Source organism: Chrysochloris asiatica, unplaced genomic scaffold (genome assembly GCF_000296735.1).
Source record: "Chrysochloris asiatica unplaced genomic scaffold, ChrAsi1.0 scaffold00087, whole genome shotgun sequence".
Taxonomy (NCBI): Eukaryota; Metazoa; Chordata; class Mammalia; order Afrosoricida; family Chrysochloridae; genus Chrysochloris; species Chrysochloris asiatica.
The window spans coordinates 5,216,548-5,244,224 of NW_006408605.1; the positions used below are offsets into that span (position 1 = coordinate 5,216,548).

Here is a 27,677-nt window from a genome sequence, read left to right on the forward strand (position 1 = left end):
CGATGGCACCTGACAACAACAACAACAACAAACAACTTGTCACTTCCTCTAGGACACTTTTTCTGATCTTCACCCTCACGGACAAGCACATTAAACACAAACTCTGGGTTATTTGATTTCATGTGTCTCTCACCAACATGTAAGCATTCAGAGGAAAGATACCTGTCATTTCCCTCCTCACATTCCCTATATGTATCCTACTTAGCACATAGTAAATGCTCAATAACAACTTGACTGGATGATGAATTGATCAATGTGCCATACGATGAATGGGTTAAGTGGACACATCAAATCCTTAAAGGTCCTTCCAAGCCTGAGAATCTAAGACTATCTTTGATGATACATCAGTCTACCACCTTCTAACAATGTTTTCTTGCCTTTACCATGTTCATTATAATAAAACTGACTGCTACATCAAGTGTTTTGCAGACCTCTGGTATGATACGATGAGCCCTGGTGGCACAGTGGTTAAGTGTTTGGCAGCTAATGGAAAGGATGGTGGTTTGAACCCACCTGTCACTCCAAGGAAAAAAGATGTGGATGTCTGCTTTTGTAAGAATTATAACCTTGACAACCCTGTAGGACATGTCTACTCTGTCTTATGCTGTTGTTCTTGTTGTGTGCCATCAAGTCAGTTCCAACTCGGAGACTCTCTATAGGGTATCCAAGAGCAGTTGGTGTGTTTGAACTGCTGATCTTGTGTTTAGGAGTCCAGTGCTTAACCTACTATACCACACAAAGTCTCACTCTGTTCTATAGTGTTACAGTTGACTCAATAGCTATGGGATTTTGGGTTTGGTCCATTAGTGTTGTTGTTAGATGGTGTTATATTAGTTCCAATTCATAGGAACCCAATGAATAACAGAACAAAACACTGCCCCAGTCTTTCACCATCTTTACTATCATTGTTATATTTGGCCCCATTGTTGCAGCTACCATGTCAATCTACCTTGTTGAGAATCTTCTTCCTTATTCTTGACCCCCTACTTTAACAAGCATGATCTCCTCAAAGGACTCCTAATCACATCTCCAAAGTACAGGAGATGAAGTTTCATCATCCGCATATTTAAGACACATTTCTGGCTGTACTTCTTCCTAGATAGATTTGTTTGTGTTCCTGGCAGTTCAGCACCATAATTCAAAAGTACTAAGTTTTCAGTCTTCCTTACTCTTTGTCTAGTTTTTGCATGCATATGAAGCAATTGAAAATACCATGGCTTGGGTCAGGTATGCCTTAGTCTTCAAAGTGACATATTTGGTTTATAATATTTTAGCAAGATGTTTCACAGCAGATTTGGTTAATGTCATTTGATTTCTTGAGTGCTACTTCCATGATCATGGATTGTGGAACCAATAAAAATGACATCATTGGCATCTTCCATCATTTCTCCTATTATCATGCTATTACTATACCCAAAACCCGCTGTGTTTGAGAAAATCCAACACATAGCAACCCCACGGGACACAGTAGAACTGCTCTCTAGGGTTTCTGATGCTGTAAATCTTTATAGAATTAGACTGCCTATCTTTCTACCATGAAGTGAATGGTAGGTTATAACCATCCAATGTATAACCCTCCAGACCACTAAGGGCTCCTGATGTTTCTGTTTAAGTGTAAATAAATATAATAATTTACAATTTGTAGATAAGCAAATAAAGGCTCAGAGAAGTTAAGTGTTTGTCTAAGAACACAAACAACTATTATATGGAAAACAAGTGGACCCTGAATCCAAGTGTATGGTTAGGGGTTTTGTGTCAATTTGACTAGCTCAGGATTTCCAGAGATTTATCAGTTCGGATGTGCTTATTCCCATGGTGATAAAACCTAATACAGGTATAGATAACACTGTGATGAGCAGCTATGAGCAGCCAATCAATTGAAGGGATGCTTCCTTGGGGATGTGTTCTGCTCCCAATATAATGGACATGTGGGAGGGACTCCCCCTCTCTCTCTTCTGCTGGGGACCTGGGACTCTACAATTGTTAGATAATACACTTCTCTTTATTTATTTATTTATTTTTGTGTCTCTAGAAAACCTGGACCATGACCTCAGGCCTTTGGGAATGCATAGCCCAGGACCTCTGCACATACACCATGCTGCCTCTCTCATATTTGCTATTACAGGCCTAATGAACATTTAATGGTCCTGTGGTTAGAGGATCAGAACTGGACTGCAAATCACAAGGTTGGTGGTTCAAACTCACCAGCTGCTCCTCAGAAACCCTATATAGGGTGGCTAAGAGTTGGAATTGACTCAATGGCATTTAACAAAAACAACAAGCAATGAATTGCTACACAATACAACTAAAAGGTCTTATTAACAAAACACAAACTCTTTATCTTAGACATCGAAGTAGAGGGGACCCAGACAATTCCAGGAGTGTTTCTCCAAGCAGCTATCTCCCTACTATGAAAACGCTCTAATCCACTCTACAGTCTTAAATGAGGAAAATTTAAACAACATTGCTGATCAATTTTCGAATTCAGCTGACATATTTTTTCCTACTGAGAATTTCCCCAAACCAAGGCTGGTTCATTAGGACTAAACAAATACAATATAATTAATTCAAGAGATGTTTCCATAGCAGGTGGAATAGCAGGGAAGGTCCCCCATCCCATTTTATAAAAGTAACACCACATTTCATGAATTTGGGGAAAGCTAAAACATGCCTTTAAAATGGATTTGTTTGTGCTAAAAGAACTTCTTAAACAAAGTAATTGAATGTTGCAGTGCCCAGTAATTCCAAGATGAATTTTACTACCCTTTATGATTCCCCATTACTCCATCCAAAAAGCAGAACACAAACCCAGAATGCTGTTCATTTTTTGGTTCTGGAGGCACAGGGCCCAGGGAGATTCTTGAGAAGCTAGGGAGAAGCCAGAAGATAACACATGCCATGGCCACCTTAGTACCACATGTGGACATGGAGGCTACACAGTTGTACTTGATGAAACTGACTGAGCTGTAAGGCAGCTGAGGTTTGCTGACCACATACCATACTGACCACATCCTCTGTGCTTTGCAAACATGATCTCATTTAATCATAGCAAAAGCTCTACATTACAGATACTATTAGCCCCATTATACAAAAGCAAAAATGAAGGCTAACTAGGCCAGGTTTCTCCAATGTATGAAGCAAGCTAATGACAGAGCGAAGACTTGAACTTGAGCCCTTTCAGCCCAGGTTCTTTCCCTCCACACCATGCAGTGTCCTATAGGTCTCTGTGGAGTAGAGGAAGTAACTCGTACTCTGGCCTTTTTAGCTTTTTAGTCCAAGCCTCCTTCCTCCCCCCTACCCCAGAGGGTGAAAAGCCCCATTGAACAGTTGGTTTTATAGAAGTTATACCCATGGCTCATTGGTTAAACTACAATCTTTGAAATAAGAGGAGCATTGTGCTTTACTTTGCTCATTTTGTCTTCTTTTATGGGGAAAACATCCAGAGAATGATGCTGCCAGAAACCATGATAGTTTGGCTATCATAGATCTAAGGGACCTCAAGATTCACATAGTACACTCCCTTTATTTCAGAGGTAGACAGCTGAACTCAAGAGAGACCACGTGCTCACCTGAATTTATACATTTTAATAGTGGGAGAGTCTTGCAGCCTCAATCCTCAACCCTCTTCCCAGAACATCACACTCTCTGGGCCAAGTGGTCCTGTTAAGGAATGAAGCTCTGCACATTAATTTTGAAGGGGAAAGAAATCATGCATGTGTGTCAGAAATGCTAGGAAAAAGCAGCCAAACTGCAAAACATAATGGAAACAGCATAAATGCTCATCAATAGGGGAGTAATTAGGTAAATGCAGGCAAGCAAACACAATGGAGCACAGAGATATGAAACAATTAACTAGATGTACAACTGTCAAAACAGAAAACCTCAAAAACAATGTTGAGTGAGCTAAATGAATGAGGAAGGGAAGCATTCATTTTTATTGCAAAAACATACAGCGGAATGCAGTATATTGTTTATAGTCAAGCACATAAGATGCAAAAGTACAGAAAAAAAAGAACAAAAAGGACAGAAAATCAAAATGATGGTGGTCATCAAGAAAGAAAACAGAAAGGGGACAGAGAAGGGGTTCCCATGGGATGTCGATCATATATGTGATGTTTTGTTTCTGTAAAACAAGCAAAGGCAGTGAAAGATGAAAGATAAAACTTTAACCTGATCTCACTTCAAAGCAGAGAGACTGAATGAAAGCAAGTCCACACTAATATTTAAATTAATAGTTTTCTGTTACTTCCCTGGCAGAGAATTGGTATTTTTAAAAAATTGGTACTCTAAAAACATATATTAAATAATAAGTATTTTATTGTCATAATCAAGCCAAAGAAGAAGAGTGGACAGTGGGGGAGAGGCTAATTTCACCAAAGCAGGGTGTGAATGTTTGGGCGAAGGGGTTGGTTAAGGTCCATAAGAGGAGGAATTACTGTAGACTAAAGCATGTATTTTTCCCTAAAAAATTGTGTGTAAGAGGAAGGAACCAAGCAGATCTAACATGCAGGAATGAGAAGAAAATGATGCAGATGTCTCCCATAACCCAGACCAGCTGCTTTGGAAAGCCAGAAGTTCCCGGGATCAGATAAAGCTGAGAATGTCTCAAGGATATGTGAATGCAAATCAGAGGCACACTTGGGAAGAGGTAAAATTCCACATCAAGAAGAAAGTTACAGGGACTTAAGAGCTCTGGTAAGGTAATGGTTACAAATCCGGCTGCGAACCACAAGGTCCACAGTTTGAAACTACCAGCTGTTCTGTGGGAGAAAGATGAAGTGTTCTGCTCCCGTAAAGATTTACAGCCTCAGTAAACCCTGTACAGGGTTACTGTGAGTCAGAACCGACTCCATGGCACATAACCACCACCAACGGCACACCAAGATTCCTAGTAAGACTATTATGTAGAATTTTAGATTAATCTAGAAGAAGAAGAAGAAAAGCACCTCCCTTCTAAAGGACAAGTTTAGAAATAAGCAATCTTGACTCCTCCAGTACTTTTTAAAACCTGAACAAAACCTGAATGCTGCTATAATCCACTGGGCTCTGGCTCCAGACGCACAGCTGGGACATAGGAAGAACTCTTTCCTTTGGAATTTAAAATTTTTCACCTCAAAAGAGGCAGGGCTTTGGTCAGGATTAGAGCTTGTCAGGATCTTGGTACAATAGATTGGAAGTCAAAGGGCAAGGTGTTTCTTCTTTTTTTCTATTCAAGTGAACAGCTTGAGGAAAAGGGGCTCCTGACTTTCTGAGCTTTATTTTTATCTGGAGATCAATTTCTACAAGTTCATAGTTGACTCTGAATATCACCAGCATCATCTGAGCTTTAGCTACATCTGGACTGCTCTGGAGGAACAATAAGTATTTATTGCAAAAGAAAAACTGTATCTTTAAAACCAATGGGTACATACTTAACTCAAACATTCATTTATTCCACGTTAAAGTAACCTGGTTGTTTAAATAAAAAAAAAAAGTTCCACAACAAATCATTTCAGCTATTTTCCCTAAAATGAGTTTTCTCATCAAGAAGAACTTCATATTCAAAGCTATGGGTTCTTTCCTCAGTGGACATCGGTTACATTAGAAAATCTACATTAATTTATGTTCTATCACTTACGGACATATTCATAAAAATCAAAATTTTATCCTAAAGCATGTATTGGTTATACATACATTGTTGTTGTTGTTGTTGTTGTTAAGTGCCGTCAAGTCGGTACCGACCCATAGCGACCCTGTACAGGGTTTCCGAGGGTGTCAATCTTTACGGGAGTCGAAAGCCTCATCTTTCTCCCGCGGAGCGGCTGGTAGTTTCAAACCACCGACCTTAAGGTTCGCAGCCCGATTCGTAACCACTACGCTACCAGAGCATACATACATTACCTTTCCAATATCCACAAAGCTGTAAACAACTTCTTTTATTCAACATAAACATTCTGAATAAGCTTCAATTTTCAATTTTCTTTTTCAAAAAGGACTAGTCAGGAAGCTTTGAAACAACCTGTTAGAATTCACTTTGCTTCATGTTCATCCCCTGTTGGATGACTCCCCAGAGCAAATTCTTTTATTTTTTACAACAGTATTGCAGCTCAATAAATTATATCTTTCTTTCCTCTCCAGGCCCTTTGGGTAACCTTTCCTCATCTGCCACCTCACTAGATGGAAAAAGGAAGAATCTTTGCGACAGCACCTACATTACTGAATTGAAGAAGATTACTATCAACAATCCTAGTTGTGTAGCGTGATCCACATATCAGAGGCACAGACTGAGTAAGGCGAGTTGTAGCAAAAAAAAAAAAAAAATGTCACCTCAACTAAAATTGACTTATGCCATTTGCCTAGATAATTGACCTCATGGATTTTCCAATATCCCAGACCAACCCACCCCCACATCTCGGGCTCTTGTCCCTCCCTACCACCATCCCTAGTACTTATACACACACCAGACCTGAATATGACCAACCTTGGATGGATGTCTTATGGTTGATAGCTGGGTGTATCTCACAAGTGAGATCTTCCCTAGTATGGTCCTTATTACCCAATAAGTTGGACTGAAACACTGAGCATTTAGTAAATGTTTATGAAATGAATGAACAAACATATGAAAGGCTTAGACCTCCTCAGCCTCAACAGTGAGGGTCTGAGGGGCATCACAGGTCAGTGCCTTTTTAGCTCAGAGATAAAACCTTAGTGAGAAGGGAGGAAAGCAATGGAGAGAGGCTAATAAATAGGAAGAAGAAGGAATAAAGAAGGCAACTTTCTAAAACAGCACTTAACAAACACTTACTGCGTACCAGACATATTAACTCATTTAGTCTTCTCAATGCCATTGCCGAAAACACTATTGTAGGATAGGAGCCCTATTGTGATGGTGTAGGATAAGCACTGGACTACTAACCATAAGACTCATAGTTCAAACCCACCAGCCTCTCCTTGGAAGCCCTATACAGGGTCAGTGTGACTCAGAACCAACTCCATGATGCTTAGCAAAAACATTATTAGCATGAGAATTCTTGATGAAACAGTCATTAAACACTTGCTTGCTAACTGAAAGGCTGGCAGTTCAAACCCACCAGCCACTCTTTGTGAGTCAGATGAGGCAGTCTGCTTTTGTAAAGAGTGTTGTTGTTGTTAAGTGCCATTGAGTAGGTTCCAAAACATAGAGAGCCTGTATATGGTTTCCGAGGAGTGGCTGGTGAACTTGAACCATCAACCTTGAAGGTCAAACCGATTTTGCAGTCCCGGGCATTAAACTACACTGCCACACCAGGACTCAAAGATTATAGCCTTGGAAAGCCACTGGGGCAGTTACACTCTGTCCTACGAGGTTTCAATGAATCAGAGTTGACTCAACAACAACAAATTAGAGTTAAGGGAACGAGTCTCTGGGTGGCCAAAATGTTCAAGTGCTTGACTACTAATTGAAAGATTGGTAATTCAAACCCACCTAGGGGTGCCTAGGAAGATAGGGCCAGTGATCTGCTTCTGAAAACTCACAGCCTTGAAAACCCTATGGAGCAAATTCTACTCTGCACACATGGAGTCACAATGAGTAGGAATCAACTAGACAACAATTAACAAATTGAGTTGTTGTTGTAAAGTACCGCTGAGTCAGTTCTGATGCATAGCAACCCTGTTTATGGGTCCTTGCAGTTCAAACTGACTTTGCAGTCCAGTGCATTACCCACAGTGCCACAGCAACACTTCAAACAAGCTGAAGGAAGGTGACAAAAAGACAACGTGGCAGAGTTAACCTAAAACTCTGAAATCATTCTTGAGCCCCCAACCTCAGCCAGCCTAGCACATAGGGCCATCCAGGGCCTATTCTTCTGCTGTCTGTAACAAGACAGGAAGTCCATTTGCATGTGTCCATCGCCCCATCAAACTGTGCAGCCTGCATCAACTCTCTCTGCAGGGTGTCTTTCTTTGTGGACTTCACAAAAGAAATTACATACCTGAATTCATAATTGTTCCTTCAATTTGGAACTTCTCTATGTCCTGTCTGTAAGAAGATTTTGCATAAAATTCTTACAATCAAAAAGGGTACACTACTTCACTCAAATCTGATACAGTTCTTCTTAGGAAAGCCTGGAGTTGATGACTATTATCCTCCACTGATGGAAGGCTTAATGATTCACTGAAAGGTAACAAGTTAAGATCTTCACAAACCCATATTTGGAGAGCACCAAGTGATGCACTCTTTTTCTAACTACCTTGGAGTCATTACATTCCAAATGCTCACTCCATGAAGCTCTGATGTTCAAAGTTCATTAAATACCTTTAAGCAGGGGGGCAATTACAGTTAGGTAAGTATTTCTTAGGAGCCTTGGGGGTACAGTGTTTAAGTGCTTGCCTGCTAACTGAAAGGTGTGAAATAGGAACCCAACAGCCACTTTGAGTCTCCTAACTATTCACACCAACACCTAAGACAAACCAAAGTCATACGCGTGTTTCAGAAATCAAGCTAGAGAGATGAATTGATAAGTCTGGCCATATATGGCAGCCACAGCCCAAGGCTCCAAAGCAACAAATGATGTGACAGCAAACATATCCAAGAAATCTGTAAGAGTGACATCATTTAGCAACCATTTCTTGGGTTCCTAGTATAAACTGTTGAGAAACCAAATTAAAACCTCTAAAATATTGCCTCCATTTTATCACTTCCCTGCTCAAAAATCTTCTAAGGCTTCCCATTGCCAAGGAAACTAAGTGCAAACTTTGTAAATTTGTATTCACAACTTGCCTCAAATTCACCTTTCTGGATACACAGCAACAGAATTCCCCCGCCACCACTTCCTTTCCCTCCTTTCTCCCTACACTTCAAGCCCCTTCTACCCTTGTCTCCAACTCAGCACATATTTGTCATATGAAACTCTGAGATGCTTTTCATAAAGTCCCATTTCTACAGACTGCAAATTTTTCTCCAACCACAAAACCACTTTAACCAGGTTAAATGTTTTTTTGTTTTTTTTTTTGGTTTGTTTTTTGTTTTTTTCTCCTAACTTAGGAGACGAAAGGACTTCTCTCTACAATAGACAACTTCCAGTGAAGTTCAGCAACTCTCCTATTTTCCGGAAAATGAAATGCTCTACATCTTCCATGTCTGTGGTTTATATTTCACCAAGTGGTGTCAGTGCTGATATAGTAACCTCCCATTTTTATTGAGCAGCACACAATGTAATTGATGACATCTGCTGGGCTGATATTTTAAGTGAAGGTTATTCTCAGCTCTGCCTGCTCTCTCCGTGGCTCTGTATATAAATAGACAACAGAAGCTCCATCTGAAGTAGAAAGCAGGACTACTCGGCTAGTGTCTAATGTCCTCAACTTACACTGTAAAGTCATAGGTTGTCTGGGAGGATTTGTCTAAGCAGATCAGTTTCCAAGCCTGCAGGGTTAGAAAGAGAGGGAGCAGGGGTGGGGCTTTGCTAGATATGCTTGTCACTCACCATTCCTAGAAGAGAAAAACCCTTGCTTAGACGTTTAAATAGCATGTCCATTTTGGTGCCTGAAAGCGTCTGTCTTAACCCCCCAAGTGAAGAGAAGCTATCATTTATATTTGTGAGTGCAAATGATGCTCTCCTTCTTCATCTATTACATTCTCCAACGTGCATTGGTAAAAATAAAAATGTCTTTCCCTGGTAAAGTTTTCGTATTGATTTGTAAACCTTAAGGAAGAGTTCATCCAACAGTCACTTACACAGTATTTGATCTTTGTAGGACAAGAATTTCTATCTGGTTCCTGGCTTTTGAAAGAAATGGTTTACTCCATTCCAATAGTCAGCTGAGTTACCTTCAGAAGTCTAAGCCTGATAGGGCTGCTTGCAGGAAGGCTCATTTGTCAGGTACAGGTAGAGAAGGTGCTCTTCTACATATACGGCTGCTCTTCACACATCACATACAAAGTTATATCTTTCTAGAGAACTTTAAAAAAAAAACTTTTTTTTATGGAAAAGGAACCCTGGTGGTATAGTGGTGAAGCATTTGGATGATAACCAAGAAGTTCAGTGGTTCAAAACCATGAGCCATTCCATGACCGAAAGCTGTAGTAGTCTAGTTCTATAAGAATTTACAGACATGGAAATCCTTGAGAGCAATTATACCCTGTCCCACAGGGTTGCTATGAGTTGTAATTGACTTGGTTGTTGTTGTTGTTCTGTTGTTGTTGTTAGGTGCCATCCAGTCGGTAAAACTCATAGCGACCCTATGCACAACAGAATGAAATACTGCCTGATCCAGGGCCAACCGCACAACCATTGCTACATTTGATGCTGCCACTGTGCCAATCTATCTTGCTGGGGGTCTTCCTCTTTTTCTCCATCCCACTACCTTACCAAACATGGTCTCCTTCTCCAATGACTAGTCCCTCCTGACAATATGACCTAAGTATGGCAGATGAAGCTTGGCCATCCTGGTCTCCAAGGAGCACTCTGGCTGCACTTCTCCTAACACAGATCTATTTATTCTTTTGGCAGTCCATGGTACTTTCAATATTCTCCTCCAACACCATAACTGAAATGCATCAATGGCAGTAGGTCTTTTCATGGAAAATGTATGAACTAAGTTATGGACTCCTGGTATGGCAATGCAGGATAAACACTGGAGTACAATCACAAAATTGGTGGTTCAAACCCATCAGTCATTCCTTGGAGATGCTATACAGGGTCACTATGAGTCAAAACTGACTCTCCACAATACTTAACAAGAACAAATTATAAATTCTCTCATATTCTGTTATGTGTTTTTCTGTGATGATTCGGTCTTTGTTAGATTTATAAGGAGTGAGACCCTCAGAAGCTGCTAAGATATGTAAATAGCCCAGAGAGAGCCTCAAACAGAAAGCTTTACCTGACGTTCTGCCTTTCAGCAATACATGCACAAGTGCACGCACACTCAGGCACACACATGTGCAAACTCCAGTAAGAATTTCCCACCTGCACCTTTGCTGGCTTCCACACACAGCTACATCACATGCCACTGCAACTGTTGACTCATTTGCCTCCCGTGTGACCACTCACAGTCCTCCTGGACAGGCACCACAGCTTTTTCCTCTATCCCCAGTACCTGACCTGGTGTTTGTGTACAAATGGAAGCACAGTAAACGCTTGAGAAAGTAGGCAGGGAGGGAGGGGAAGAGGAAAGAATAAAGGGTAGGAAGGAGGAAATAAAAGGTACTACCTGACGGCATATCTTAAACGCATACGTAAACATTTTAATACTAATTTTTCTTGTGAGAACTAGAGTCCAGAAATTGTGACTCATTAAAGGGAAAAAGCAGAAGGCAGAAGGGAGCACCTTCCATCATGTTCTGTAGCATTGTATTCCTTGATTTCTTTATATCAAGTTGACCATCGCAATCATATCGAATATGGAAATTAATAACTAAAGTGGATTCTCAGGAGTGTGAACCCTATGAGATGGGTAGGTAATATTTTTCACCTGAGTTCCAGCAATAATTACATGTACATACTTGAAGTACAATCAATCTACCATCATTTTCAGCAGCAGGGGTCTGTACCAACAGCAGTAGCACATGGAACAATGGGAACAGAGATGTGATTCATGACAGGGCCACATCCCGTCTTAAATAATTCACAGAAGGATGCTGTTGATGATTTACAACAGCCTTCATGAGATTGGTTCTATGTTCGCTGATGTGAGTGGAAAGAGCTTTCTGAAGACAAGTTGTTTGTTTGGTATATTAAATTTGTTAACACATGAAGCATCAGTGCCCTAAAATGTTTCTGAGGATTAATCATATTCCTAAAAATTACAAACAAACAAACAAATTCCTTTCAATGACTTATGTGAATTGAGGAAACTCTCCATGCATAGTCTGTCTGTTCCCTGAACGAACTTACTGGATTCATTCCCACAATTCCCTAGGTTAGTCTCCTAACCATTTTACTTTCAACAAAACCAATCATTGACTGGACTGGTTAATTTAACTAAAAATATTTTTTAAATTTCTCTTAGCTATGCTGTTGTTGTTTAGTGGCATCAAGTCAGTTTCTGACTCATAGTGACACCGTATAGTGTTTCCAAGACCGTAAATTTTTACTGCAGCATCTTTCTCCCGCAGTACAGTTGGTGGGTTTGAACTGCTGACCTGTGATTAGAAGTCTAATGCTTATCCTACAGTGTCATCAGTGCTCCTCTCTCTTAGCTATTACTTCTCAGAGAATAATTTCTGTCACCCCAGTTAGTTCGGTCCCCACAATCAAGCAAATCAGACAGCTAGCTGGCCTTTATGGAAACAGTAACTCAGCATGCAAGGAAGGAAAAATCAGACCAGAATTTTCCACGGGAGATAAAGCAAGAAACAATGCACTCTTTACCTTGGTCAAAGGGCTTGTTGGGATTCCAGTTTCTGAAATAATCATCCTATATAAGGAAAAAAATAGAAAGCCGAGATTAGATTTCAGGAAGCATCTCACATAACTGCATAAAAAGCTGCCTCTCTCCCCATCTCCCAAAACACAAAAGAAAACACTAACAGCTTAGAAAATTTCCCCAAAGCAGGCATTAATGTGCAATCAAAAATATCAATTGACTTTTCAAATTCTTGTCTTTCAAACCTGTTTGTACTAAACACTCAGAATAGCAAAAACAATTCAGTCCACTATGAAGACAGCATTGCTCTTTTTGGTCTGACATATAAACTGAGACAACTTCTAAATGCAAGGAGTACTTGCTATCAATTGTACTGCAGGTGATGCCTTATAGCTCTCACTTCTGATTAAGCCACTCTGTTTGTAACAGCTGATAATTCAACTGTCAACATTTCTTTTACATGGAGGCATGGAACAAGTGGTATACAATTCGAGTTTTCCAGCGTTTGCAAGACTTTAAAACAAAGGGCCATTCAAATGTTAGAATTAACCAGCTAACATTTAACTTAGTACCATTTGTTTCAGGTATGGAAAGATAATCTGGTCTATTCATAACCATGAATTTCTTGCATGCAGCTTACATCAATTTATACTCTGAAGCTACATACTTCATTGCTTTGAAATTGCAAGAGTTTAGGCCACCCATATCTTCATAGCTGTATTTCTTCTTTCCCATTTCTAATGACCCTTTCCTTCCAAAAGACCACAGTCCCCTCTTTATCTTCCCCTTCAATGCCCATAGACCTCCATTGCTTCCTGACACACCCACTGTGTCAGCAAAACTGAGCACAGTTTGCAAGGTGAGCAAGCATTGCTCATTCACATCATCCTCACACCATCTTTAGGGAAATTGCCCTTTTTCAATTGATTTCCTCCTGAACACACCCAAATTTATTTCCTGTGTGTGGTTTTGGCAGGTATTCTGCATGCTACAGACAGTTTTCCGAGAACTATCCAAAATGAGGCTTCAATTTCTCTTCTGGAGAAGTTAATTTATATCAAAGTGCACAATTAGTTTAAATTATTGTCCAAGATATCTCCTGCTGCAGTTTATCTCTGACACAGCCGCTTCTGGATTTTATCAGTTTCTGTGTCGTTCAATTACCTGCCTTTATTAGATCCTTGTTGAGTCCACCTAAGCCCCTAAATAGATTTAAGGAAACTGGATTTAGAATAAAATCAGACCATAGTGTATGTTGGGCAGTGGTTCTATTTTCCAGAACAATTAAAAAAAAAACAACAGCACATTAACAGATTCATCTGGATCCTGGGGCCTTAGTATTAAATTCTTTTTTTAATTCCAAGGAATTCACCCTTTTTGCTCTGACTTTATGACACAACTGGCCTTCTCACCCATCTGGTTAGGGAATCTTTGGGGTCTATACCATGTAATATTTGGAGACAGTTTTAAATAATCCCTGTGCAATAACTCTCTCCACTTATTATTTTAAGCACAATCGTAATCTTTTAGGACCCTACTTTCAGAAAATCCACCACTCGTGTTAAATGATTCTAAGTTAAGTGTCAAATGGTAGTGGGAAATTTAGTGCCTGATTTCTCACTTTTATGATCAATGTGCTCTTGACCTAGACAACTATGCTACCAACAGATTTTGCTCTTCACAGGGGCAAGAGAAGAAACAATTCAGAAAGAACTCATTCTCATCACTGGAGAAAAAATTTAAAGATTCATCCTTCCAACTGTGGCTCATCAATGCCCTCTTTCACATGAAGAGGACGGCATCATGTCCAATGGCAATTTGAAATTTTGTGAACTATTTTCTATTTAAGCATGCTGTTCTAATACATGGAAGCCCTTGGAAGCTTCAGCTATGAGTCCAATAGGGAAGAGCTGGAGCCAAAGACCAGTTCCTTTACTTTAATTTCACATGTCGCATTCTCTTTGATGTCAAAGAAAAGTTTGAGGAGATCTCAATAACAGAATACTCCCTCATGGTTTCAACATACTTTATAACTTTGATGGAATTAGAAGCATTCTTTTGGACCTTGTCACTTTTTCAGATTAACTATAATTGCCATTTTTACATATTTCTTGGGGAAAATCATAATTTTAAATATAAAGCCTCTAAAAGCATGTATTCTGCATTGGAATATTTAAAACCTATTGTCAATGCAATAATACTGCCTAATTGCTGCCAAAATGTGGAAGTACAACTTGAGTGAAAACTCATTATGCAAAACAAGTCCTTCAGACAGCCCCTTGCCCAGCAAGGCCAAGAAGGGACAGAAAATTATTCTCTGCATCTGACTGTCTTTGACCTGCGATTGGAAAGTGAATTATCAAAGCAGAAATCAATGAGCCAGGAGCTGAAAAAACTTTGGGTGTAAATGCTTTGGCTACAAGACCAAGGGTCATGAACATATACAAATGTGTTCTAGGCACCAGAGCCCACTAGGATGGGGATTGGGGCTCTTAGCAGGCATTGCTGCTGTCAGAGGATGAGACTCAGAAGCAGAGGTCACCCACTCTCTATACTGACACTGTCCTGACCAGGTGGGTGAGGTCTGGGTCTGTACCAATTAATTCATCCTACAACCTGGGCAATCCCTGGGGAAGCAACACCCAATCTCATGGAGAAAACAACCAGTGATAAAGGAATACCTCTTAGATTTTCATCTCCTGAGAATTTGCTTATTCCTGAGTCCCACTTAGCAATCTGAATGCTCAAAGGGCATCAAATCAGGACAGCTATCTGTGACAGTGAATCAATATTCCACCAATACCAAGGCCAGTCATTTCTCCAGAGACTAAGGGCCCTGATGGTATCAGCCTAGGCTTTCTTTTGTCTTCTTTCCTATCCAAATAAAAAATACAGTGCATATTTTACATTGTCTTAAAAAAAAAAAGAGAACACCTATAAAGATGTATCGCCTCAGAAACCCTATCCATACAGGGGCGCTATGAGTTGGAATCAACTCAAGCGCGCGTAACATCAGCCATATGGCTTCCTACACTGCTGACAACTCTAACCATTTTCTAACACTTACAATTCCCACACCAGGAATGCTGTGCCTTCCCCATACCAACCTTGATGTTGCATTCTGTGGGTGTGTGTTCTTGATGTGTATGCCTCAGAGTCTAGGGCAAATCCCAGAGAAGTGAAGGGCTTGCAGAGCCCTCACCTCTGACCTTTATTCTGGCCCAATAAAGTTGTGGTCTTTTAAAGTTCAGAATGTGGTAAAAGGCATATTGTATGTGTCAGATCAAACTTGCTCAAGTTTGCTTCTTGACTGGTAATTTTGTCATCGAGTGATGAAGCATTCAAAATTTTTTTTAAAGATGTGCAAGGACCAGAGTAAAAGTTAATTTTTAAAACATAAGCTTAAATAGAAGAAAGATGCATGACTAAATATACCCATTTATTAAATTCTAAATACTTCCACTAATGCATTATAAAAGCTGAGGAATGAAGGATGGCACTGTTACCAGACATGTATATTCTAAAGGCTGAACTGCACATTATAATTAAATCGGGACTCAACTAGACAGGGCAGAAAACAGACTTGAGGAAGTCCACTTCTCTGTACCATTTTGTAAATGAAAATTGTCAATTATTTTTGTTGTGATGGTTAAGTGCCATTGAGTAAGTCCCAACTAATAGCAACTCTGTAGAGTTTCCAAGGAACAGCTGGTGGGTTTGAACCACCAATACTGCAGTTAACAGCATAGTGTTTATCCTACAGCACCACACTAGGACTCCAAACTCTTTTTGTTGCTGTTGTTAAGTGCTGCTAAGTCAGTTCCGACTCACAGCAACCGTGTATAGGGTTTCCAAGGAGCAACTGGTGAGTTTGAACCACTGACCTCATGGTTCAAACCGACTTTGCTGTACAGTGCTTTATTCCACACCACCACATATGGAAGAGTCTATACATTTAAATGAACTTTTGCCTTGGGCATACTGACTTAAGTATTCCCAGACATCAGAGAATATCACAGTAAGAAAGTGACAAATCATTACATGCCTAGCACAAGGTTGAAGTGATGTCAAAACAATACAAATGTCCATGAGAATTTGAATGGAGAAAGCTCCTACTCAACAGGCACCTGAAGAATCAGAGATTGGGCACATTCTTGGCCCCAATTATATTTTTGCTCTACACAGCTGATCAACATAGATAAAAGTGTATTTCTTTGCTTATCTCACTAACTAAATATCTCTCTATCAAAGTACTGCATTCTGGTAAATTAATAACACCCAGTGGCTGATGGTTTTGATTCTGGGTTTTCAACTACTTTAGAGATTTTCTATTCTGATAAGCTTATGGGAAAGGAAGTCCATTTAAAAATATCTGTATATTAGCTAAGAAGCTCTGGTAGCTTAGTGGTTACAAGTCGGGCTGCTAACCTCAAGGTCAGCAGTTCGAACTATCAGCTGGTCCACAGGAGAAAGATGAGGCTTTCTGCTCCCATAAAGATTTACAGCCTTGGAAACCCTATACAGGGTCGCTATGAGTCAGAACTGACTCCATGGCGCTCTACCACCACCACCATATATTAGCCAAAGAACAAGGAACCCTGAATACATTGTGGGTTACTCACTGGGTTGCTATTCAGAAGGTCAGCAGTTCAAATCTACCAGTTGCTCTGTGGAAGCAATATAAGGTTTTCTGCTCCTGTAAAGATTTACAGCCTTGAAAACCCTTCACGGGGTCACTATGAGTTGAAACTGATTCGACAGCACACAGCAGTAGGAGCCAGAGGACATTCTTCTCTCCACTGAACATTCCAGTGAAAGCCTCAAGTCTGCCTAACATGAAATGGCACAAACATTGCTGCTATTAATTTGGATGATTAAGTTTTGTCATCATGGATGATCATAACCAATAAGAAAGTCTGTAATTCTAGTCCATTGTGAATGGGAATCTAAATTTTTCTTCTGTCATCTCACAGCCCCAAAATGGCTGATACAATTTAGCTCAACTATTCCCCAGGGATTTGTCTTCTGAGAGGTACATATTTTAGTTCCAAAGACTATCACAGTAGACTCTGAGGAAGAGGTGAGATGGCAGAACCAAATGCAAATCACTTTTGAAACCCAATTACTTTACTTCCTATTATGAGCATGATGATGCAATTTTTACTATGTACCTTAAAGTTTCAGATGTTAGAGATCAAAGACATTACTTCACATGGCACTCATAGTTTCACCTTCATACATATTTTAGCTAAACTGTTTGAACCCTGCAGTTTCACCTGAGGATTACCTGAGTTAATAAAAATTACCAGCCTAGAAAATAAACATGAGCCTCATCTTGCCTTGATCAGGAGGGAACAATAGAGTACGTAAACAGAAAGATGTCTGGTGAAGCAAGGGTTGTCCCCAAGCCTACTGCAGATGAACACAAAAGGGGCAACAGTGCCTTGCAAAGTCAGGTGGACTCAGGCTGGGCTTGTAGATGTTCCATCCTGGAGAGAGATAGACCCCACTTAGCTGAACACAAAACCCTTTAGAAGGATTTCAATTAAGGGACTGCAACCAAACTGCTCTCAAAGGGATTCCTTACAAAATAGTTTGGTTAATTTTCAAGCTACTTGACTGGGGAGAATAGGAAGGTGGTGAGTGGGTGGGAGAAGACATCCTAAAATGATAGAAGTCCCTAGGGAAGTAAGATTCCCAGGTTACATTATAGAAGTACATCAGCAGTATAATGTAATTATAATTTATGTGCAGTGGCAATCCCTGAAAATCAAGATGATGTGAGGTAAAACACACTTCATTTATTACAGAAGGAGTTAGCTAGCCATACAGCTACTTCTGAGTTGTTTCCATTCCTATCTCTGAGCAAGCAATGTGCTATTTCTCCTTAACCAGTCTTGCCCTTTACTACCTGTAAAGAATCCCAATGAGAATCCTTCTGAATGGCTCAAGCAAATGGTTACCACTTGAGCAGTGACTTGAGGTCTCTTGTCCTTCTTTCTGAAGACACCATTCACAAGAACTTTGCACACCAGGGACCAGGAGCCATGTGCACAAACATATCTCTATGTGTACATTATCACCCACACACCTGGGCTTAGGCTATTCTAAACAGGAGTGGGTCTTACTCACCTGCATATCACCCAAGACATCACTCAGTAGCACACATTAAAGTCTTACTGAATTGCATCAAATATAAGTTGGTGCACATTTATTAACATCTCTGTATCCCTGTGAAATTCCTGTGACTGTCACAGGTGTGTGTATATGTATGTATGAGAGAGAGAGAGAGAGAAAGAGAGAGACAGAGAGAGAGAAGTACAGGTTGGTGTCTGTTTATACACACACTCTAAATCACTTTCATCCTGAAGAGAGCGATTCTTTGATAAATTGGTTTGGCATTTGGTTTAAAGTCCTTCAGGCTTTAGACAAAATGATTTAGAAAATAACAATGTCAGTTGCTCTGCTCTTTCAATAAATAATCCACCAGTAAAACACAGATAATAACTGACAATCATACTTGTACTGTAACTAATGAGAAAAGATAAAGCAGCAAATGGGCTGTTTATATGCATTTGATAAATTGCATCCCCTGGATATACCAATGAAAAATAAATATGTGCAGTGCTGGTTCATCGAACCAAAACAAATATTTACCACTGAGATTTAGGACTTAGAATGAAATTAACATTTTATTTGGCAACTATTGTGATGCTATGTCTACATACAGTGGAAAAGTCAAAAACCTACCTCAACTTCCTGAGTACGAAAGCATTATAAGTGAGGGGAAAAAAAAAAAAAGAAAAAAGAATGACATCAAACAAGACGAAGGAATGTAAACATTTTCGATAATTGCATCAAATTTTCAAATCATCATAACATTACAAAGGTCACAGCCCAATATTTTTCTCTTAAGTCACCACCAGTATCCCTTCAAAAAGGTCTTATCATTTGCTGAGTTCATGGGGAAGGACATTAAATTATTGGAAAGAATAACTGAAGTGGGGAGAAATTCAAGTGTGCTCTACTGAGCTATGTCATTACTGCAGAACAGCTAGCAAAACCCTGATTAAATCTAAATTCTCAGTCATGGTGACTTTCAATGAGAATTTCAGATGACTAACTGCTTGTGACATCACTTGAAAGGGCTAAATTTAATAAAAACCCCACAATGACATCAGAGACCAAGAGTGATAGAACCTTCTACATATGTTCAAAGAAATTATTTTGCCTTGCCCAAATAGCTTGAGGAAACCTAAAAGCGAAAAAAGACATGGATTTATTCTTGGGAAACCTGTAAAATGAATAGGAGTGTCGTGGTCCCTCCAGCTGATAAAAGGGTTATAACCATCACTTGTAATACCAACCAGGACTTGTTCAAATCTTTCTTTTACACCACTATTTTTGTCTCTGTCTCTGACAGTCTCTTTAGGTTGGAATGAAAGGAGATGACTCATTTGCTTGGCCTTTCCTAAAGAGAAAAACTGAGTCAGAAGCTCTCGCCACAGAACATTCTCTGCATTTGGGTTTTCCATCTGGTCTGCAGACGTGAATGGGTACAATGTGCTCCATTTGTACTCTGACTAAGACAAGGGTGTCTCCATTGGCTGAGCGATCTAGGAGCAGTCTCCAAATGTCTAGGTAGAAAATAAGAAACTAGTGCCATGGAGTTGAAGACAGGCAGCATGTAAACGGGCAAGCTTTGAAGCAGATGTGGGTTTCAGTTCTGGCTCTAGCACTCACCAGCTATGTGACACTGTACAATACATTGAGCTTCAGTCACTGCAGTTCTCTCAACCATAAAGTAAGACCTCTGCCACCTACCTTGAAGAATAGTGGCAACAATTTGCCATAATGAAAAAAAGTGCCAGGTATATTATCTGACACACAAAATTACTCACAACATAATAGACACATTCATGTCCATCTCCAGAGACTTCTAATACTGGTATGTTCTAGGAGCATGAGGTAAACATAAGGCTTTCTAGAATAATGATATATTTAAAATTCAAATAATGTAACTTCTGACACATTTGAATCTTACCAATAAACCCAAAGTGAAGAGAGACCAATTGCAACTAGAAAAACTAAAGATGAAACACTTTAAATGCATATAATTGTATTAGTTTCTAGGCAGGGAAGTTCCATGAATTTCAAAACTGAAGTTGCATTTTCTAAGACTCAGTGACCCCATCTAGTAAAGGAAGGTGATACACACTTTGTAGACCAGTTTGTACATTAAGAAAGGGGTTTGGGCCCACTGTAAAACATCACATGTCATGTAAATATTAAAAATAGACGCTCCAATTACAATTAAGCATATCCCGACGAGGGGACTGGGTCTGCTCTGAACGGGTAAACTGCCTGTGTAACCCTCAATTTACATGTAGAAGACAGACTATGAAATCCTGAAAGAGTCCAGTCTCTTTGGTACACTAAACAAACAAGGCCCTTGCCATCTTGTAGCATGTAAACTTTAACTCCACAGAAAGCAGAAATTATATTGGCCCACACCCCAGCTTTGTCCTAGTATCACACATTTCAAATTAATTAGATCCCACCATCTTTCTGAGAATAACCGCATTCTCCCCGACCCTGCAAAGCTGGCAGGCCTCCATAAACATCCAGATGCTAACTTTTAGCGTGAAAACCACCAAGAATTATTATCTCACTCATTCACCTCACCTCTCATCCATGGGAGAGGCCATCTGCAGGGACTAGTTAACTAGTGGTACTTGTTCTTGGATTCACCTGTGGGGTTTAACAAACACGGATGCCTCGCCTCACCCTGGGGAGGCTAATTTATGATCTGAAGTATGGTCATAGTATTGGCCTTTTTAAAAGCTTCCCAAGAAACTCAAATGTGCAGTCTGCTGTAAGCTTAAGAAAGCCACACACTTTGTCACAGTGACTGAGCCCAGGTGTGTGACAGGGATAGCAAACCACATGCAGCCCACCAGAGGGCTTCTCTCCCAGTTTCCAGGCAAGACTCAGGCCACAGGTTGAATTCCTCCCTCTTTCTTTACTTCATCATTCAAGTGGTGACTGAGTCCTATCCATACTGACTCCTAGGTCTGTCTCCTACCTCCCCATTTCTCTGCACCCATGCAGCCTCTACCTCAGTTCAGAACTCCACTGTGTCTGCTTGGATCACTGCCACATGCCCTAACCAGCACTCTACCCCTGGCTCAGTCTGTTCTCTGCACTGCTCCCACAGCCACCCTTCTAGGTTTTGTTTCAGATGTAAATGAACTACTTTTTCTTCCTGGAACACCCTACACACTAGTGCACCTCTTAACCTTTGCATATGTAAAGGAACACCTTCTCTGACTGAAACCCTTGCCCTCACCTTTCTTTGGCTATCATTTTGTACCTCTAGGAAATTCCAGTTCACACATAGATTTTTTGTGGAAAGTTTTATGATTGGGTCAGCAGAGATGAGCTGAAACTTGATGCAGGATTCAGAATTTGCACTGAGTTGACATTCAAATGAAGAACAATAAAAGCACTATTAACACTAATCATTACAGTAATAAATGGCAGCTATCATTTATTGACTGGTTAAAATGCACCTGGCACTGTGTTCAGCCCTGACACTGTATTATTACATTTAATTCTTACCATCAATCTGAAAGATGTTGTTGTTGTTAAGTACCATGGAGTTGGTTCCGACTCACAGTGACCCTGTACAGGGTTTCCGAGGCTGTGAACCATTACGGGAGCAGAAAGCCTCATCTTTCTCCTGCAGAACAGCTGGTAGTTTCAAATTGCTGACCCTGAGGTTAGCAGTCCAATTAGTAACCACTATGCTACCAAAAATCAATCTACTACAGTTAGGGAAACTGAAGCTGAAAGAGATGAAATCACCATACAATGGCACATGGGTAAGTGAGAAAGCCAGGATTCACACTGAGATTTGTCTGACTACAAAGTTCATGCTCTAACCACAACATTTGTTGTTATGTGCCGTGGAGTCAGTTCCGATTCATAGCAACCCTACACAGGGTTTCCGAGGCTGTTAATCTTTACAGGAGCAGAACGCCTCATCTTTCTCCCGCAGAGCAGCTAGTAGTTTCGAACTGCTGACCTTGCGGTTAGCAGCCCAATTTGTAACCACTACGCTACCAGAGCTCCATTACATACCACTGCTTTAATGGCTGGCACCATGGCAAGGGAGACACTGCGAGTTACGTGCACAATGCAGGCCATGTTGAGAGGGCATGGGGTTAGCTGACTGAAGAGATGGAGCCTGAGATTGGCAGGAGATAGCAAGGATGGGAGATGAGTATACAAGCAGAGGCCTCCCAAGAAGCTCCCCCTACTTCTGTCCTTGGCCTTAATTTACAAGGGTATGGGTACGTTTACACTGTATTGCTACCAAATCAGAGCAACTTTTGTTAAAGAAAATAGTACAATTGTGAAGCTATCCTTCATCTAGGTCTATATAGGTGGCTTCAGGAGTCCTAGTGTGGCGATATGGGTTAATGCACTGGACTGCAAAATCAGTTTGATCCACAAGGTTGATGGTTCAAGTTCCCCAGCTGCTCTTCAGAAACACTATACAGGGTTACTATGAGTCAGAACTGACTCAACGGCACCTAACAACAACAACAACAATATCATAAGCATTAGACTGCAAGCCACATGGTTCAAATCTGCCAGTTGTTCCGTGGGAGAAAAATTAAGCTTTCTGCTCCTACAAAGATTTAAACCCTCTAACCCAAGGAGCTCTGGTAGCTTAGTGGTTACGAATCGGGCTGTGAGCGACAAGGTCAGCAGTTCGAAACTACCAGCGGTTCCATGGGAGAAAGATGAGGCGGTCTGCTCCCGTAAAGATTTACAGCCTCAGAAACCCTGTGTTAGGGTCGCTATGAGTCGGAACCGACTCCACGGCACATAGTAACAACATAATAACAACCATTCCTCCAAAGAATTCTGCACTCATTGATTCACACCACATTGATATAGTGGTTGGAGTCACTTTGAGGAGCTCAAATTGTATTCCTTATCAATGTTCTTTGTGTTGAAGAAACAAAATGGTAAGATCAGGAATGGAGGGTGGATAGGCTAAGAATTTTTTTTTTCCCCCTTGTGGGGGGCTAAGGATTTCTTAACAAAGTTCTTAAAGGACAATTTTTGCTACCCTTGAAGAATGATGGAAAAAATCTTTATCTCAACTTTCCTGGCCCTTTTATCAACATTGCAGTTTACAATTTTCTTAAAATTCTTCCTAATAAACCTCCTAAGGTTGTCTTGTAACCTTCAAGAAACTCTATCAGAATTGCCATTTTGGAATCCCAAAATACAGTTGCCATAACTTTCTTAGTTGACCTCTCTGCCTTGAATTTAACTGGCACAGCAGATCCCCTCAGGAACTCTCAAAGTCTGTTTCTGAAGGCACCCTAATGAGGCTAAAACAAGTGTGTTACTGAAAGAACTTGTTTGCAGCCACTCACTGGTCACATAAACATGTTTAAACACATTTTGTTTGGAATAGATCTGTGCATATATGAACATGAACCCTAGTAGCAATACTTTTTGACCTACCCTTATATAGGAAGTCTCAGCTTTCCCAACTATGTTTGAGATGCTTGCACATCCAGTTGATGTCCCCCAGTGATGCATATGGCCCCAGGAAAACAGTCAACACACTCTGGCTTCTTAGTCAACACCTTGTCCAAGTCCAACCCCACCAAGGTGTCTCCCTGGGCAAAATCATGCTCTTCAGGTCTGTCAATAACAACCTGCTCTGGAAAGTCCCCACAGTGGTGGTTTGGAGCAGGCCAGAAGGGAAAGCAAGAGGAGTCCTCTGTCTTTGTGAACTCTGGACTGAATGTTCATATCTGTCTGCCCCTGCAACTCCCTGGGGACCAGTTCAAAGTGGAACCTCCAATTCCAACATCAAAGCATTGTATGTAAGATGTGCCTTTGGTACCAGCCATCTCTCTGGAAACCTACCGTCACAGACTTTGCATGAAATTCTCATTAGTTGAACATCTACAGCTGCTACAGTATCTAGCAGCCATGCCATTCAGCTTTGTCTTCAAAGAAGCACATGGGAAGGGTAGCAATAAAGACTCTGTGTCCCTAAAATGGTCCCAGCAGTCACCTTGTCAGCCCTACTCTGCATCCTGAGACTCCAGTCGGACCACCTGCACAGCACATGCTCCTAACCAAAGACCCAGAAATAAATTTCTTAAAGGTCTTTTGTCCATTTTAACCCAATGGTACTAGTCAGAATACGAGAGTACAATTTAGATTTTCTGAAATGACATTTCCTCTACGATACGAGGTAAGCAGAGAGGGCAAGCCTGTCAAAAGTAAACCCATACTCTTTAGCCAAAATTTACATCTACGGTCATCAACAAGGCTTCCATGGAAAACAGTGGGCATCCCCTACCTGAGGTATTATTATTGTTGTTGTTGTTGTTGTTGTTGTTAAGTGCCATCGAGTCGGTTCCGACACATAGTGACCCTGGATTGGGTTTCCCAGGAGTGGCTGGTAGGCTTGAACCACCAACCTTGCAGTTCAAATGGCTTTGCAGTCTGGCGCATTAACCTACAGTGCCGCGCCAGGACTCTATTATTGCTGTAAGGTGCCTTCAAGTCAGCTCTGACTTAGAGTCACCCTAATCACAAAATAACGAAACACTGCCTGGTCCTGCACCGTCCTCACAATTCCTGTGCTGTTTGAGTCCACTGTTGTTGTCACTGTGTCCATCCAGCTCATTGGAGGTTTTCCTCTTTTTCTCTGACCCTCTCTCTATTTTACTAATCATGATTTATTTTTCCTGAAGCTGGTGCCTCCAGATAACAGGTCCAAAGTATGTTTTGCCATCCTCCCTTCTAAGGAATATTCTAGCTGTACTAACTGTGAGTTAACGCGGAAGACTGCAAAGCCATCTGAACTGCAAGGTAGGTGGTTCAAGCTCATCACCTGCTCCTTGGAAACCCTATATGGGGTCACTATGGGCCAGAACGTACTCTAAGGCACTTCACAACAACAACAACTTCTTCCCACACAGATTTGTTTTTTCTTTTAGCAGTTCATGGCATTTTCAGTATTTTCCCACATCACCATAATTCAAATGCATCTATTCTTCTCTGGTCTTTGTTATTCATTATCCAGTTTTCGTATGCATATGAGACAATTGAAAATGTTATGGCTTGGGTAAGGGATACCTTAGTCATTAAAATGACATTTTTGCTCTTTAACACTTTAAGGAAATCTTTTATAGAATATTTGCTCAATACAAAACTCTGAGGTACAGTTGCTACTGTTATCAAGTGCCATCAAGTTGGTTCAGACTCATTGTAACCCTATTATAAGGTTTCCAAAAAGCAGCAGGTGAGTTTGAACCACTGACCATGTGGTTCAAACTGACCTTGCTACCCAGTGCTTTATCCCATACTGCCATAACAGGACTCCACTCTAAGGTTGCTGTTGTTTTTAGGTGCCATAGAGTTGGCATCAACTCATCGTGATCCTATGCACAACAGAATAACACACTGCCCAGTCCTGGGCCAACCTCACAATCATTGCCATGCTTGAACCCACTGACGCTGCAACTTTGCCAATCCATCTCACTGGAGGTCTTCCTCTTTTTCTCTTACCCTCTACCTTACCAAAAAACTCTAAGGTATAATCTTTGCTAAAACCAGGTTCACTGTGTGAACAGAACAATTCTCTGAGATTAACTGAAGACTGTCCACAAGACCCTCACTTTCAAAATTACTGAATCCAATAAAAACTGGATCATGGAAACTTGAACTACATTTCTTATCACCAAACAAGCACTTACACAACTCTGAGACTGATGTAATAGTCTCCCACTCTTAGCATTGCTAAATGAGATGATAAAGAGACCCTAAAGAAGGTCTAGAGCACTGGACCGCAAGGTCAGTTTTGAACCACAAGATCAGAAGTTCAAATCCACCAGCCACTCCTCAGAAACCCTATACAGGGGTGCTATGAATTGGAATGACCTCAACAGCACTTAACAACAACAACAATGAAGATCTAAAGAGGAAACCTAAAGAGAAGATCACAAAACACTTCAGCCAAACTCTGCACTTGGGAACTTGCTTAACTGATCCCTTGGGCAGATAATGCACTTATATCATATAGATCAGATGGACTGCCCATAGAGCCTATAAGAGAACTGTCACCCAGAGTGTGAGTGAATCCTCAGTAGTAATTCAGCCTCCTTGGTCAGGAGATCTATGTACTAGATAGAGTCCATACATCTAGCTGTCCTATTCTCCTCCAAGGAAGTTTCTATGATCTGGCTACATTTGTTGCAATCCTAGGGCACCCACAGAGACAGAGTGAGTTTAACTCTAGAAAGGAAGGCTGGTGCCAGATGACAGAGAACCTCAATGCCCAATGAACCCTCCAGACTTAATCCTACTGGCATTTGGAAATCACTGGGGGCTTAGCTGAGGTTGATATCATCAAACAGATTCTTTCTGAAGCATACTCTGCTCTCTAATCTATCAGATGGAGACTCAATTGGTATTAGTGACAAAGTTCAGTTTACACATGTGCAATCATAACTTATGGACCTTTTACTATTTACCTGCCCAGTGCCTGAAAAACAACCAGCATATACACTTATGAAACCCACAGTCCAACTAGGAGATTGTTGCTGTTGTTAACTGCTGTTGAGTCAGTTCCAATTCATAGCAACACTATATACCCAGGAGCAGCTGGTAGGTTTGAACTGCTGACCTTCTGGTTCACAGTCCAGTGCTGATCCTACAAGGACCTGAAATGTGAGTAGATGGTGCATAATACTATCCAGTAAGTGTGGTCATCAAGTAACTATAGAAACATAGGGTAGGAAGCCATCAGCTATTCCAGGGAACCATGGCAGACTCTATGGAGGAAGTAGCACTCAAGCTGGATTTTGAAGGAAAAAGAGTTTTCTAAGTGAGGATCATACTGTGAGCTGGGATTGGACATTGCATTCAGAGGAACCAGCATTTGAAAAGACATGGCGTCTTAGCTGCAACATTTCTCATTCTGGAAACAGATGATAAACCCAGAGCCCAGGTGCAGCACTATGGCAGGAGACACTTGGCCTCTCAGGCCAGAAGAGATGACAGAGGACATTTGCCACCTTAGCTCAGTGTCTTCCAAACAGATCACCTACATACTTAGGCTATGCTTTTCTCTAGTACTAGGGAATGCTTGTCTGTCAGTTTGCCAAACTATGGTGGCTTGTGAGCTGCTGTGATTCTGAAAGCTATGCCACCAGTATTTTAAATACCAGCAGGGCCACCAATGGTGGACAGGTTTCAGATGAGCTTCCAGATGAAGACAGACTAGAAAGAAGGAGTGACAA

At 40.8% G+C, this 27,677-nt stretch overlaps 1 protein-coding gene across 2 annotated transcripts in view; it reads right to left on the bottom strand.

Moving 5' to 3' along the window:
* Positions 1-27,677, bottom strand: part of SPOCK1 (sparc/osteonectin, cwcv and kazal-like domains proteoglycan (testican) 1) — a 959,407-nt gene that overhangs the window by 572,563 nt on the left and 359,167 nt on the right. For both annotated transcript variants that reach the window (XM_006866101.1, XM_006866100.1), the window contains exon 3: positions 12,336-12,381. In XM_006866101.1, the coding sequence (XP_006866163.1) occupies positions 12,336-12,381 (46 nt within the window). The remainder of the gene's footprint in view (positions 1-12,335; positions 12,382-27,677) is intronic.